Source organism: Rhinopithecus bieti, unplaced genomic scaffold, assembly GCF_001698545.2.
Source record: "Rhinopithecus bieti isolate Rb0 unplaced genomic scaffold, ASM169854v2 scaffold_61298, whole genome shotgun sequence".
NCBI lineage: Eukaryota > Metazoa > Chordata > Mammalia > Primates > Cercopithecidae > Rhinopithecus > Rhinopithecus bieti.
The window spans coordinates 48867-65683 of NW_016823727.1; the positions used below are offsets into that span (position 1 = coordinate 48867).

The 16817-nt window shown below is 35.7% G+C and overlaps 1 protein-coding gene across 1 annotated transcript in view; it reads left to right on the forward strand.

Moving 5' to 3' along the window:
• The window catches only part of CDK17 (cyclin dependent kinase 17), a 53436-nt gene extending 37647 nt beyond the window's left edge, over window positions 1–15789 (forward strand). Inside the window, exons 10-16 of the mRNA XM_017861751.1 lie at window positions 5487–5607; window positions 7989–8086; window positions 8583–8688; window positions 10778–10820; window positions 11751–11841; window positions 13458–13535; window positions 14064–15789. Of these exons, the coding sequence (XP_017717240.1) occupies window positions 5487–5607; window positions 7989–8086; window positions 8583–8688; window positions 10778–10820; window positions 11751–11841; window positions 13458–13535; window positions 14064–14101 (575 nt within the window). The 3' untranslated portion in view covers window positions 14102–15789. The remainder of the gene's footprint in view (window positions 1–5486; window positions 5608–7988; window positions 8087–8582; window positions 8689–10777; window positions 10821–11750; window positions 11842–13457; window positions 13536–14063) is intronic.
• The last annotated feature ends 1028 nt before the right edge of the window (window positions 15790–16817 follow it).

Genomic DNA, 16817 nt, shown 5'->3' on the forward strand with positions numbered 1-16817 from the left:
AAGGGAAAACTGTCAGTTACACTTAAAAACGGTACATGATGAAGCAATATTAATTTCCATCCTTGACTACATTTCTTTTTAATATTTTAATGTGATAAAATGGGGAAGTGTACATAAAACACATTTGTGCCACCAGAAAAAATAATGTGGTTGGGTCTCGAGGCAAAGTCTCATGTGATTATTTGAGGCAAATTGAACTAGGGGCCCCGTTATTTGAAGGGACACCATTTTTACTTAATGACTGACAGACAAACTATGATTATTTCAATTAGGGTATTTGGCGACATTTTCCGAAAATGAATGAAGGGAAGCCTATCATTCAAGGACAAGACTGAACATATTTCTTGCCAGGTATAAAATTCAAGTTTTTCAAGCAAAATTAGAGTTTTGGAAATTGGATCTGCTTTGAGTTTGATGGGCCTTTTCAATACTCAGAGGACTTTCTGATAAGATCAAGTTGATGTTACACGATTTTTCGATATTGCTGAAAAAGATGTATAAACATTTGCGAATTGTATAACTCGGGAACCAGTGTTTCCCAAATGGTAAATGCATGGGATATTACAAGAATTGCATTGATAAAAGACCCATTTAAAGTACAAGTAGATCAATGGATTTTAGTGCAACAAAAGTATGAGAGGTTCATCGTTGTAATTTTTTACACAACACATTTAAGAGACACTTACATTTGTAGTTTGTGTAATGTCAAAGAAGACTATTCTAGTTTATCAGAATAAGGCTGTTAAATGCCCTCTCTTGCCAGGCCATCATTCTGTTGTGAGATCTGATTTCATTCATTATGGTATGTATGTTGTGATATGTATATTTATTTGTTGTTGATACATGTTATTTATCAGTAATATCACAAACATCGCATGCAAAAACAGATGTGGAATCCGTTGTCTTCTATTAAATCGACTTAGGCCAGAACAATAAGCGGCTTCAGGGGTGTAATCCCAGCACTTAAGAGGCTAAGGTGGGGGAGATCACTTGAACCAGGGTTTAAGGACCAGTTGGAACATAGCAAAGATCCCATCTCTCACCAAAAACAAGTTTCAAAGAAGATTTACAAGAAGGCCATTCTTTACTAGTTTCTTGTTTTTATTAAAAAAAGTTTTCCATAAAAATGTCATTCTTGCATATATAAGGGGTGGTGTTTTTAAAGAAAAATTTTTAAAATTGCTGTTTTTATTTCTAATTTGGCAATATCAGTATTTCCACAGAAATAAAAGTCTTTAGGTCTTTGATAATTTTCAGAGTAGAAAATGGGTCTTGACCCAAGCCATGCCATTTACTGGGTATAACCCAAGGATTATAAAATCATGCGCATATAGACATGCCACATGTTATGTTTATTGCGGCCACCATTCACAATAGGCAAGACTTGGAATCAACCAAATGTCCATTCAAGTGACGACTGGGATTAAGAAAATGTGGCACATTATACACCATGGAAATATATGCAGCCATAGAAAAGAGGTTCTGTGTCCTTTGTAGGGACTGGATGCAGCTGCGAAACCAATCCACTCTCAGGCAAACTATCGCAAGAACAGAAGACCAAACACGCATGTCTCACTATAGGTGGGAAACTGAACAATGAGAATCCCTTGGACTCTGGAAAGGGGGAAACACACACACTGGGCTATCTGGGGAGGGAGTGTGAGGAGGGTTGCACCTGGGAGTTATAACTGATTAAATGACGGGTTGATGGGTGCTGATGAGTGCATGGGTGCAGCACACAACATGGCACAATATACATATGTAACAACCTGCACTGTTATGCACATCACTAAACTTAAGTTAATAATAATAATAATAATAATAATTAATAAAGAAAATGGGTCTTGAGAGCAGTGAGTTTAGAAGCAACTACTGAAAGGAATTCCCTTAATATACCTGCCACCATTACTCTGTATTATATGCTCAATAATTTAATTGCAGCTATTTATCTGTATCTTTTAGCTAACCTGGTTTTAAGGGAATTGAAAGTAAAATTAAATGCTCTTTTGCTTCTAGAAAGTAAACTTTTTCGTGTTGAAGGAACTCTGTAGAGTAGCTTTGAATTTTTTGTATTCCATATTCCGAGAGTTTGAATACTCTTAGAGAACTTACTTTTTAAAAACCCATGCAGTTTTCTATAACTAGAATTTATAATTCTTTTTCATAAATGATTATGGTAGTTTTTTGTTTGTTTGTTTTAAGACAGGGTCGTGCTCTGTCACCCTGGCTGGAGTGTAGTGGTGCAATCTCAGCTCACTACAACCTCCGCCTTCTGGGTTCAAGCGAGGTTACAGGGGTGCCACCACACCCAGCTAATTTTTGTATTTTTAGTAGAGATGGGGTTTCACCGTGTTGTTCAGGCTGGTCTCAAACTCCTGGCCTCAAGCAATCTGCCTGCCTTGGCCTCCCAAAATGCTGGGATTACAGGTGTGAGCCATTACACCTGGCTTTGATTATGCTAGTTTTATGTTTGGAGTGTTTCATTAAATTTGATAAATACTAGTGTTTCAAGTATTACTCTTCACTGTTATTAAATGGTGAATTTGTTCTGGAAATGCCTATACTTTTGCTCATTGAATACTTTGCCATTTGAAGAGTAAATTACTTTTTGCATTTCGTTCTTTAAAAAGGAAATGTGTGGGTCACCTGTGTTTGAATAACAATTATAAGCTATTTACATATGCTTTCATAGATTATAAAGTCTCTTCTTGGGCATAGTTTATGTTGTTATTTCCCTTATAATAATTGTTACTTTGTCTCTCTTTTTTCTTTCTCCTTCCTTCAGCCACCATTTCCTTTTCACCCTGTCTTTTTCCTTCTCCTTCTCTGCCTTAGCTAATCTGCATTTAATTCTCTTTAGTCCCAATCCCAAAATGAATGTCAGTGAAGAGAAATACTTTCGCGAGGCCAAGGCAGGTGGATCACATGAGGTCAGGAGTTCAATACCAGCCTGACCAACATGGTAAAACGCTGTCTCTACTCAAAATAGAAAAATTAGCTGGGCATTGTGGTGGGCACCTGTAATCCCAGCTCTTTGGGAGGCTGAGGCAGGAGAATTGCTTGAACGCAGGAGGCAGAGGTTGCAGTGAGCCAAAATCATGCCACTGCATGACAGAGCGAGACTCCATCTCAAAAAAAAAAAAAAAAAAAAAATGCAAAAGGAATGTCAAGGACTATAAAAAAATCTACCTTTGGCTGGGTCCGGTTGCTGACACCCGTAATCCCAGCACTTTGGAAGGCCCAGCAGGCAGTTTGCTTGAGCTCAGGAGTTCAAGACCAGTCTGGGCAATATAGCAAGTACCTGCCTCTACAAAAACTTTAAAAATTAGCCAGGTGTGGTTGTGTGCACCTCTAGTCGCAGCCACTCGGGAGGCTGAGATGGTAGGATCAGTTGTGCCTAGGAGGTTGAGGCTTCAGTGAGTCATGATCAAGCTACTTCATTCTAGCCTGGGTTGATAGAGCAAGACCGTGTCTCGAAGAAGAAGAAGAAAACTACTTTTTTCAGGGAATACTCTTGAGTGCTTCAAATTTTGCTTCTAACCTCTACAAAGCAAGCCAGGCAAATTTTACCTACAGAGCAACAAGAAATTCTGATTATTCCATGAGATAGTATGTTCAACTCTGTCTCTATTTCTTCCTTTTTTTTGTTGCATAGTAAATATGACTTCATGTGAAGGAGGTTCACATAACTTCGAGTATTTATACTATAAGGTGTTCTCTGTCCCTCTGAAAATTCTACCCTTTTCCCGTGATCAGTGAAAATCAGAAGTCTTGGAACTAGTGATATAGATAGATATTTTCACTAATGATAGAAAATGGCTTATATAATAATACCATATCACATTTAATTATTTTGGTTTAGGAGAGATTGTTTCATTTCATTCCAACCAATTTGAAATTCTAATTGTGAACTAGAAGCCCATGTAGACAAACACCGTAGTTCAGAATCCTCTCAGGAGTGGGAGAGTAGGATACAGAGGAAACTATAACTGGTAATTTGCCTTGATATGGTATGTTACGGGATAAGCACATTAGCAACCCTGTCTTTTGCCTTCCTATAACCCACTTTTAATATCAAGAAGAGAGATCAGAAACCTACCTCCATCTTGTTAATTAATTACCAAAATCAGTATGAAAATAATTTGTCAGACTTACTTCACCAAGTTGAGATGCTAGAGTAAAACTTGTAATTAAATGAAATAATGTCAGCGTTGTTCCAGGTATACCCTTTTCCCATTATACTGAACTAAAATAGTATATGAGTCCTGTCTCATTAAATTTCTGATATTGTTTGTGTGACCTTATTCAGTAAAATATTGAGTTATTCTGTTGTGACATTTTTCTTTAATATTTAATCAGATATACAAAGTTATATATAACAGCAATCTCAGCCTAAAAAATTCTTCCTTGTTTTGGCCAAATAAATTAATAATTTTCCAGATGTTTTTCAAAGTTGCTTCTTCAGATCATAATTTAGAGGCTTAGAGATAGTAACAACTCTCTCACACTAGTAACTCGAGATAAAGTTGTAAACTCTAGCCTTTATTTCTGGATTATCAATGGATTCCATATTAAATTAGCAAAGGAATGGCAAATGTTTTATATCACTTACAGCACGCTTGTCTGACCCATAGCCCATGGGCTGCATGTGGCCCAGGATGGCTTTGAATGCAACCCAACACAAATTAGTAAACTTTCTTAAAACATGAGATTTTTTTACAGTTTTTTTTTTTTTTTTTAAGGTCACAGCTGTTGTTAGTGTATTTTATGTGTGGCTTAAGATAGTTCTTCTTCCATTGTAGCCCAGGGAAGCTAAAATATTGGACACCCCTGACTTAAACAGCAATTAATAATATCCAAGGACAATGAAGTCTATCTTACTCTAAAATCATCCATGTAACTTAAAACCTAAAAAGGGAGTACAGAACAGCATTATAATTTTATTCTGAGGAAATTGTCTCTAAGTCGAGTTCTGCAAAGAAATTGTCAGTAAATCTGAGTGAGATTATGGATCAGTAACTTCACAGTTTTTGATAAAAAATGGTATAGCAAATGAAAGTTGGAATCAGGTTAAAAGGTGACAGAAGCTCATAGCTGTTAGAAGTAAAATTGTGTGTCTCAATGTCATTGGCCTGTTTTTGATTAATTTAATTGCAGTTGAGAAATAATTTTGGCATCATGATTCATGGACAGAAGGAAAACATCTTAAGTTTAGATTCACCCAGAATACTTCACCAGGTGTATTCAAACATAAAAGCAAGCATAGTCTCTGGTTGTGGAATTCTTGTTTATTTCAACTACATAAGAATTTGCTGACTCAGGGCCACTTGCACTCAACAAATTCATAAAGCTAATTGTGTTGAAGTCTCAAGAAGCTACGAATTAACCATCTCAGGCATCCCTTTGAATGGAGTCATGGTGAGAATAGGGTCTGAGAGATCCATTATAGCTTTTTCTTAACCCTTTGTTTTATTTTCCCTATGAAGGACTAGCCCGAGCCAAGTCAGTTCCCACAAAGACCTACTCAAATGAAGTTGTCACACTATGGTACCGGCCACCTGATGTGCTTCTTGGTTCCTCGGAGTACTCAACACAGATTGACATGTGGTAAATATATACAGATGTCACTGACATTTATAATTTTGAAAGAATGTAACTGTTAATGCAGGGTGTATTGATAAGTATTTGACTTTTAAGGAGGTATGATTTTAAAGAGCCATAATATAAACAGTGATTAATGAGTTCTGGCATGGGAATTAGATTACCTAGGTTTAAATACCAATTCTGCCATTTAGAACTATGTAATAACTTTATTCAAATTACTGGCCTTTGCCTCAGTTTCCTCATTTAAGGAAATGGGAATAGTAACAACTACTTTGAAGTGTTGTAGGTGATGTTAAGATTAAATGAACACTCAGAGGAGTGCTTTATGAGACACTCAATAGTATCTGATACATAGTAATTTAAAACAAAATTATTTATCATTTAATATTCACCAAAATCTTTCTGCTTTAACTTGAACTAAAGGTAAAAATTAAAATACTGTAGTTATCTTTTTCACACACCACTTTGATCCTGACACTCTTCTACTCAAACACCATTATTGCCACCCCCTTCATTACCTATAGAATAAGGTACAATTAATTCCTCAATCTGATACTTAAGGATTTCCATAAGATGTCTCTAAAGTACCTTTTCCAACTTATTTCAGACTGTTTCTCAACAGAAATGTTCCCTTTTAGCAACATGGCATACTCACTACCTCTCAGGAATAACGTGGACTTTCCTACCTTTGCTCTTGGTGTTCATACCAGTCCACCCATCTGGAATGCCCACTCTGGTGCCCTAACTTGGGCTCATTCCTAGTAACGTTCAGAACACAGCTTTTCATAAATCCTTTTCGGAATATACTCTAGCCTCTGGTGGCAGTTCCTTCCTCTGAACTGTGGTTGCATTTATTTTCTATGTTCTTCATGTGGTAATAAGTCATATACCTATTTCTGTTGCTATCTTGAACAATTATATAAAATGTCTCATATAACTTTTTAAAATTAATTTTTAATATTGTGGTAAAATAGTTATAAAATTTATCATTTTAACCAATTTAAGTGTATAGTTGAGACATTAAGTACATTTATATTGTTGTGCAACCATCACCACTATCTCTCTACCTCCAGAATCCTTCCATCTTGCAAAACCAAAACTCTGTACCCATTTAACAATTTCTTCCTATTCCCCTCCCCCACCTCTGGTTTCTGGTAACCACTGTTCTATAATACTTTCTGTCTCCATGAATTTGACTGTTCTGAGTACCACTTATGAGTAGAATCATGCAGTATGTGACCTTTCGTGACTGGCTTATTTCATCTGGCATAATGTCTTTAAGGTTCATTCACATGGTACCGTATGCCAGAATTTCCTTCCTTTTAAGGCTAAAATACTCCATTAAATATATATTCCACATTCTGTTACCCATTTATCCATTGATGGACATTTGGGTTGCTTCCACCTTTTGACTATTGTAAATAATGCTGTTGTGTACGTGGGTACACAAATACCTTTTCAAGACCTTGCTTTCAATTCTCTCTCTCTCTCTCTCTCTCTTTTTCTTTTTAACAGACGTTGTCTCGCCATGTTGTCCAGGCTGGTCTTAGACTCCTGGGCTCAAGCAGTCCTCCTGTGTTGGCCTGATTTCAGTTCTTTTAGATGTATATCTAGAAGTAGAATTGCTGGATCATATAGTAATTCTGTTTTTAATTTTTTGAGGAACCACCATATTATTTTCCATAGCAACTATATCATTTTATTTCCTATATAACACTTAATATGTAAAATTAACTTTTATATATAGCTGCTAGATTACAAGCTCTTTAATGGAAGGATTATGTCTTAAACTATGTATGTACATACAGTTCCTAGATGACTATTCTAGGAACCACCATTCTATTCTCTGAACCACCATCCATTTCTTTTCCTTCTCTTACACACACCACCTTGTACCAACATGTTCTACCTCTTTTTCCTGCATCAAAATGTCTTGAATCATTTGTTTCTCTCCATTTCTCCTGCCTAGCTTAGGTCACTGTCATCTCCTAGATTACCATAATATCTCTTCAGTTGTTTTTCCCCCCGCCTGTCTTTGTTGTTCAATCCATGGTCTACACTATTGCTAATACAAGGATTCAATGAGATAACTGATGCACTTAAAAAACATTTCTAACACATGGTAAATCTTCAGTCACTGTTGTTAGCGTTATTCTTCAAGTATTATGCAAAGGAGAGTTGGACATTTTAAATGGGAAAAATGGATATAGCAATATAGAAATTGAGACAAATAGGGTAAATGTGAACAAATTAGTTAGATCTAAAATATCTCTTCAGGAGGTTTTCCAACAGGCTAGTGCAGAATCTGCAGAGAGGCAATCTTAAGGAAAAGATTCTTGTGCTTTATATGAATTGCTAAATTATTTTCATGATCTATTTTAAAGGGGTGTTGGTTGCATTTTCTTTGAAATGGCTTCTGGAAGACCTTTATTTCCAGGATCAACTGTGGAAGATGAACTGCACTTAATTTTCCGACTGCTAGGTAACAGAAGAAATCTTTTCCCAGTGATTTTGCACCCACAATTGACTAGCTTGATCAGATTGTATCTCTGAAATACATATTTTAAAATTTGATACTAACATAAATAGCTGTTACTTAGAAGAATTAGAATGAACGCTATGAAGATAGATCCTTCTAGGTAACTTCATCTGCTAAATTTTATCTTTGTAATAAAGATTCAGTGGAAAAACAGAATATAATTAGTATGGAAAGTTGGATATCAGCGTATTATTAAGGAAAATTGCTAACTTTGGTGGTATCAACTGAATAGAAAAAGGGCCAGGCATCTGTTTTACAGTATCATTGTGAAGTCCAAACAAAAAGTCCATGTACATTTATTTCTATTATTTCAATTGCAGCTGAAATAGTTGTCATCTGGTGAATGTAAATTGTTCTCTAAGACACTTTGTTATATATGTGCATATATAGTTTTATATATAAATTTTATAATATATTTATTTTATTTTTTTTAATTCAGGAACTCCATCTCAGGAAACTTGGCCAGGTATTTCTTCAAACGAGGAGTTCAAGAACTACAACTTTCCAAAATATAAACCACAGCCTCTAATTAACCATGCACCCAGGTATTTTATTTTTCTTATGTGAAAGGGGAAACTCACATGATTCTTTTCAGTCTTTTGAAGGATTAGCCACAGTAAGGATTCAGGAAAAAATACATAATACACATAATCCTTACATATTTTAGGATCTTATTTAATTTGGAACTGTATACGTATTAGAATTCTAGAGTTTATGTAGATAGTTCCTTTTCCCAGAAAGAAGACATTGATTAATGCCTTATTCCGTACCACAAAGATTATGATGAAATTCCTGTTTTGCTTTCTACAGAATTATTCTGTATTTACTTAACAAAAACCTAAGAAAGATTATGTAAGTGAAATCTTGATTCTATAACACAAGGTAACCTATCAGTATTTTGACGAGTGTTAATGATGTAATTCATATTTGAAGAATATAAAGTCTGTCCTATTCCTTAGCAAAATGTAACATCTAAATGTCAGCCATTCATTTAAGTTTCTTCTTAGACCTACCCCAAGATCAATCCAAGGCTCCCAATAAAATTTGAGTCAGAACATTTTTGCTTGTAGATTGCATTACATTTTTAGGAGATAACATAGAATACTGGCTGCATTTTCCATCTCCCCAACCCCCCAACCCCCCCAAAATTTGAAAGTCACTAACATACCAAATAAGGACATCATTTGTTTTAACCCAAAGCCATTCACATTGCTCACAACATAACATACTTGTTTTGCTTCCTTTTATTTTCAAGCTAGGGAAGGAAGAGCAAAATGGTTATGACACCAAAAATATTTTTAAAGTATTTATGTGAGTTGGTACTCTTATTGTTACTATAGCAACTAATACCATTCTAACTGGATTTTCTTAGGAAGAAGAATAATATGTGCTGGGCTTTTTTTTGCACGTCTCTCCCAAGTAGCATAAATTCTATTTTTGTCCTTTAATTATTGCTTGCTTTTGGTAATGTTCCATGTAGAAGGTTGAAGCTTTTCTTTGAAGCAGAGTCTCCATGACTGTAGTACCTAGTTTGTCTCTGCCCAGGGAACTCTGGATATGTGCTAGAATGGCAAACTACATAGAATGTCTAGACTGCAGCATCCACAGGACCCACTTGAGAGCACTTGGAAGAAAATGTTTCTTTACTCATTATTGTACTTTTACCAGTGAAAGGCAGTGTAAGATAGAACCTGTTATTTCTGATCAAGATAATCCCAGGCCGGGCTCGGTGGCTCACACCTGTGATCCCAGCACTTTGAGGGGGGCCAAGGCAGGCTGATCAGCTGAGGTTGGGAGTTTGAGACCAGCCTGACCAACATGGAGAACCGCGTCTCTACTGAAAATACAAAAAATTAGCCCGGTGTGGTGGTGCATGCCTGTAATCCTAGCTGCTGGGGAGGCTGAGGCAGGAGAATCGCTTGAACCCAGGAGGCAGAGGTTGCAGTGAGCCAAGATTGCACCTTTGCATTCCAGCCTAGGCAACAAGAGCGAAACTCCATCTCAAAAAAAAAAAAAAGATAATCCTTTAACCCTACTACTCCTAGTTATACTAATTTCATCTTTATTATGTCATTAGTTTTATATCCCTTACTGATGAAGGTTTATGAAGTTATTGTAACATATTTAAATTGAACTCAATACCTTCTAGTACCTCATGCAGCGGACAACTCTAAAAATTTGTTCCTGAATAGCTCGTTTCTGTGTTTGTCTTGAACAACGGTGATACATTTTGAGGTCACTTATCTCTGTGTTTTCACCTACGTAATAGGAAAATGATGCTCTTATAAACTTGCCTTTAGTGAAAGACTGTGAAAAGTGATACAGTATTTAAGCTTTCTTAATACTGTAAGTTACATTGTTTTGAGACAGCATGGTGATTTTTTAAATTCTTTAATTTGTTCTTGGATATTGAAAATTCAAATTGAAGCCAAGTTATTTATGACTTATCCTTAAACAAATAGCAAGGCCAGTCTTTTAAGACTAAAACAGATTTGAGCCTATTTGAAGGCAACAAGAGTGACTATTTTAGGGCATTTAAATTTAGCAGATTAAAACACTTGGAAAATAGTTTTACCTGAAAAGTTTTATCAGCTAAGAGAGAATAAATTTTTACTTGTTCTTTGTTGTTTCTAGGTTAGACTCTGAAGGAATTGAGTTGATAACAAAATTTCTTCAGGTAAGTCAGATCTTATAGTAATTGTTAAATAGGTAGTTAAGCCTCAGCTTCCTCATCTGTAGAATGGGATCAGTAGTACTTCCTCAGTATTGTTAATGACAAATAAAATTATCTATGCTTAAGGCACATGTGTAAGTAAAAAATAAAAATAATATGTTTTCTCCTAATGTGTCTGGGTCTCTTGTCACTTACAACAGTCTGAGGTAGTTGGTTATCGGCATTGATCAGCCGTGTCAAGGCCACATTCTCTGCGATTGATGCTCTCTTACGTTCTCTTTTCCTTATACCTACAGCCTTTGTAGGATGCTCTGCCTCCAGATACCATTCACAGTTCCCTCCAAAGCAGGAACAAGAGGGGACGATAAGTCCCTTTATTACCAGCCACATTAGTCCTCTTGGAACTTGGAAGCAAAAGCTTTACAGAAACCCCTACAAGGTTTCCTTCCAAGTCTCATTGACCAGAACATTAATTGTAGGAAAGACTGGGAATTGGGGAGCAGGATTGTCATAATTAGCCTAAATTTAGAAGAGTTATGATTCATGATTCATCTATCAGAGCTAATGGACACCTTGAAGAAACCTAGGTTGTATCATCAAAGAAAAAAGGGAAATGAGTATTGGATAGGTAATTAAGAATGGCTGCCATAAAAATACTAGGTATGTGTCCACCAGTCCTTTGGTGTTCATGAAGAGAAGTAACTACACAGGTCAAATATTTTAATTTTTCTTTGCTTCAGAAAGTATAAGGAATGTAAATTCTTATTTAAGATCTAGCCATATCTTAGAAATGTGGAACTGAGATGATATTACGCAGTCTCAGCAGTGACTCAAATTAGAGTATAACTGGAGTATTCCAAATTGTTGATTGAAAATAGTCATCGNTATAGTAATTAGAGAAAAGCTAATGAAGCAGTTCTTTGCTTTTCACAGTATGAATCTAAGAAAAGGGTTTCAGCAGAAGAGGCGATGAAACATGTGTACTTTCGAAGTCTGGGACCAAGAATACATGCTTTACCAGAAAGTAAGAGAAATCCTAAAGTGTTTTTCCCGCTTTATTTTTATTTGTCCAGGGTTAGAGACTGGGGTGATTGGGGAGATGGCTATTGATTTTTAAGCCTAAGATTTTAGTCTTTTCTGTAGTTAGATTAGATTTTCTTGAAGGGAGGTATGTGTCTTATTTCCCTATGATTTAGTTATTTCTTGTAACATTGAGCACATTGTCAGGAAACCAATGTAGGAAACCAGTAGTACTTAGGCAAAGATCATTAATCTTATTGGACTTTAGTTGGAACATGTCATCTGATGACAGGCATTGTTCCTCGGCCCACTCTGGCTTCGATTTAGAGTTGTTAAAAGTGAATTTCAAACAAAAACTAATGAAGCATAACCGAAACATTAAATTGTTTTCTTGTGAAAATACAGTTTTTCTTGAGATACAAAGATGATTTTCCTTTATTGTGGTCACTCTGATTTTACTATCCCCATGACAGCAGTGAGCGTATTGTCAGAGTCACTGAAATAGCAGATTTCCCGTGCCTGAGTAACATTGATTTTACTCGTAACATTCTATTTTTAGATTACCACAGTATTTTACTTTAAAATAGAGTAAGGTGAGTGGAGAATTGGAAGAATGTTTGGGAACTAAGCTGCCAAAAGCTTTCATTAATTTCCCATTCTCATGTATTAGACAATATTGATTCATCGAAGCTTGTGTAGCCGTCAGTGACAAAGCTAATTGGAATAAAAAAATCCTTAATACTTTTCACTTCAACTTTACTGGGTGTATTTAAATGAAAGAATACCTCTTTGACAGAGATTGGAAATGAAAGAGATAAATTACAAGTGTTCATTTAAAGATATTTGTATTTCACCGGGCGCAGTGGCTCATGCCTGTAATCCCAGCACTTTGGGAGGCTGAGGCGGGCGGATCATGAGGTCAGGAGTTCAAGAGCAGGCTGACCAACATGGTGAATGAAACCCTGTCTCTACTAAAAATACAAAAATTAGCCGGGCATGGTGGCATGTGCCTGTAATCCTAGCTACTCAGGAGACTGAGGCAAGAGAACTGCTTGAACCTGGGAGACGGAGGTTGCAGTGAGCCGAGATCATGCCACTGCACTCTAGCCTAGGCGACAGAGTGAGACTCCGTCTCAAAAAGAAAAAGATATTTGTATTTCATTATTAATACCAAGTTTCACTTTGAGGTAGGCAGTTACGGTTAGACAAACCTTTTCCTTGTTTTTCACTAAAATTCTGAAGATAGCTTGAGGGCCTGATACCTTCATGTCATTGTAGGGAGACAGAATTAACACCTAGTATAATAATATATTTTGACTGGGTCTCCCAACCCCAGAAAGTCCTGGAACAGACAGTGTATATTCTCCTCAGAGAAACACTGCTCACAGCATGCTCTAACACAGAGTTGGGAGAAGAAAGGTTCTAAAGGTGGATTACTTCATTCATTTAGTTTTCTCCTCAGCACATTGGGACAAAAAGGAAAAATTTCAGCAGGGCTGTCACCTTGTAAAATGGTTTCATATTGAATCAGTATATGCTTTATAAACATGTGTTGATAGTTGGGTTGTGTTTGTTTTAATGTTAGACCTTCACCTAATAATTTTTGTCTATGCATTTTAGGTATATCAATATTCAGTTTGAAAGAGATTCAGTTGCAAAAGGACCCGGGTTTTCGAAATTCTTCTTATCCAGAGACAGGTGTGTTTGTCATAAACCATTTCACGTGTCGATCATGAATTTTTGCGTGGAACCAAGCTTTTGGTTTATAAATTGATCAGTAAAATTATTGATGTAAAAACCAATGTACAGTGCATTCCACAACTGTTTATGTTTAGCATTGCACGTACTCACTTTTCTGTATGATGTGGGCAGCTCAGTAAATCTTCAGAGAAAAATCTGACTCAGTCAAGTCAGGGATCCTGAAAGCTGCAGATGGCACAAAGACCTTTTACAAGTGACCTGGCTTGATCACTGCACACGCCATCCCTGGTACCTGAGGCAGAAGACACATCTTATGCTTCCCTAGTCATCAGGTTCATCACTTCGAAGCATAGAAGCTGTAGACTGACCCCATCAACAGAAGGGTCATTTAAGACAGTGCTGATCACTCTTACCATGGAATATTAGCTTTTGCTGGTGGGAACATTAGCTTCCTAGTCACCAAATAACTGTGTGTGGGATAAAACTGAACCTTGAACTGCCTCATAAAATGACTTTATATTTTAGGACATGGGAAGAACAGAAGACAGAGCATGCTCTTTTAAGTCTGATAACATGGTTTCAAGCCCAGCCCCCAGCCTTTCTTACCAATCAAGGACTCAGATCTGAAGGCAATTCTTTCTTTTGGTGGACTTGGAATCTCCGTTTGTCTACACTGTCCTCTTCACAGTGGAGTCTTTTTATTTCAGACCTACAGATTGTTTTTATATTTGTTGTCACAGTGTGACAATTTTTTGTACAGTCGGTTTTAAGGTCTTCTCTGCCATTAGAGCCAGTAGGTTACAGCTATTGATGTAACTGTAGCTGCAATTTTTGTGCAGGACTGAGAAACACAGTGCATTATTTATTGCGGAATCATTGCTGCTAAATAACTACTGTCTGTTTATTTAACACAACAATTGAATGCCTGAAGAAGTTGCAGTGGCTTTATTATATGTGAATGCATCTGTTTCTCCTCACGAATTATTTTACTGCTGCATTTTTTGTTTGTTTTTAAAATTAAACTGCAGTGTTTCCTGGAATGTAAATTTAGCTTTGCTTAATAGTAAAATAAGTGAGCCATCTTGAACACTTTAATTTTATACTATATAATTTCTTAATGAACATTGGCAACTAGAGTAGCTAAGAGATTGACAAGCACATTATGTTTAGATAAGCATGTGATGCAGAAGTTGATTCAAGCAAGTGAATCCCTGACACTTTGAGGATCTCACATTAGACACCAACAAATTAAGGCTCCAAAATTATTTATTTTTTACCTGTTCCTCACATTAGAAACGTCTACTGCATATTACTGGATATTTGTATACTAATATGCTTACATCTTTTACATTGTGTTTTAAATTTAGTTAAAAGTTAACTGTAGAAGTCCATTCAAACACGAAGTCTTGTTTTGTTTGTTTTAAATACATTTATTTTATTAGAAAGGATGATACTTCATTGGGGAACAGTTTCTTTCATTTGGGGGCTATGTGTTTCAATAACATTCACTTGGAATCAGCTGAAAGCTGTAATATGTCTTTGAAATGAGCCATGATAAATTACAAACGAGAAATGAGAACTTAAAGGATTGCTTGAAATTATTGTCGGTATTATCTGTTTACCAGAGATACTAAATATTAGTTTTAATTATGCATCTCTTTGAACATCATAAACACACTTTGGTGTTGGTAACAGTATTTTAAGCATTTGTGTTCACTTTTAAGGACTATTTGTTTAGTGCATCTTACTATAAATCTTAATTGGTATATTTTGAAATGGTCGTGTAAATTTTTGCCTTATATATCATGAAAATAGTCATAACTTAATTTCTTTTCCTGAAATTCACTGTAAAAACATTCAGGGGTCCTACCATTTCTGTTCAGGAAATCTTGTAGTTTATTGTTGTTATTTAACAGTATTAAGTGGATTTTTGTATATTTCATTTTAACTTTATTTGTGAATAGTGATTGTGGCATGTTTGGGGTGTTATTTTAATATTTCATGATACTGAAATTTTAATTTTTAAAAAAAATTTTCTGGAAGAAACAGATTCATGTGTAATGGTGAATATTGGACCACTACTGCTTTTCACATTTGTAAATTGGTTTTATGTTAAACCTTGTAGCCTAACAAACTGCTGTTCTTTCTAACTGACAGACATGTATTAATATTGTACTTTGAAGGTTATAAATATGTGGAAATTCCTTCATTTTGTTTTGAAATTTATAATAACAAAATCTCCATGTTGTTAGAATGTGGTTTTATTGAGTCGCAGTTCTTTCTTGGGGATGAAAGCTGTGCCAAGTGGGGTCCTTTCCTTTTATGGGTCATTCTTAAGATAGTGAAGTCTCACTGTGCTAGAGGTGTTACTGCTTTCTGTTTGTGCCAATCATTTGCTTAGTAATTTCTGCTGTTTTTTTTTTATAGCACTCTCAATTATAAAGTTTCAAATTTGTCATTTCATAGAATGTATATTTGATTTGTTGCAAATTTGACATATAGTTTTCATAGGCTTAATTCTTGCATATAAAAGGTGAAAATATATATCCATTTGTTACATAAAATGTTTCTTCCTAGGAATTCCTAGGGGTATTTCTTCATTGTATTAAGGAATTTGGCAAGCAAACAAGTGTTTGTTTTTTTGTTTTATTTTTGATACTTGAGCACCATTCAGATCCTGAAAACATTGCAGTGAAGGGAATTGAAACTCCGAAACTGGGAACTTTGAATACCTATGATTCCTCTTAAACTGATAAGGTTCTTAAAGGTAAGAGAAGATGCCTTTTATGTTTTCTTTCCAAGTGGTACTGTGAACACACATTGGATGTGTCACTTTAGGTGTATACAGTGGCTGCATTCTGTCTGAGGCTTTATCAACTTTCATTTGAAAGGCTGTTAACATATAATAATCTATCTTTTGGACTCGGGACAATTTATGTGGGTTGTTTTTATCTTTTAAAAATTGTGTTGATACATATATCTCTCTCTCATAAAATTTGGCATTGTAATTATTTGTATGTGTACAGCTCAGTGGCATAATTATAGCCAGAAAGTTATATAACAGTTACCACTATCTACTTCTTAAATTTTTCATCACTCCAAACAGAAACTGTGAACCATTTTACCCTGCCCCAGCCCCTGGTAACTGCTAATCTACTTTCTGTCTCTCTGAATTTGCCCATTCTGGGTATTTCAAATAAGTGGAGTCATACCGTATTTGTCCTTTTGTGTCTGGCTTATTTCATTCAGCATAATGTTCACAGTTCATCCATGTTTAGC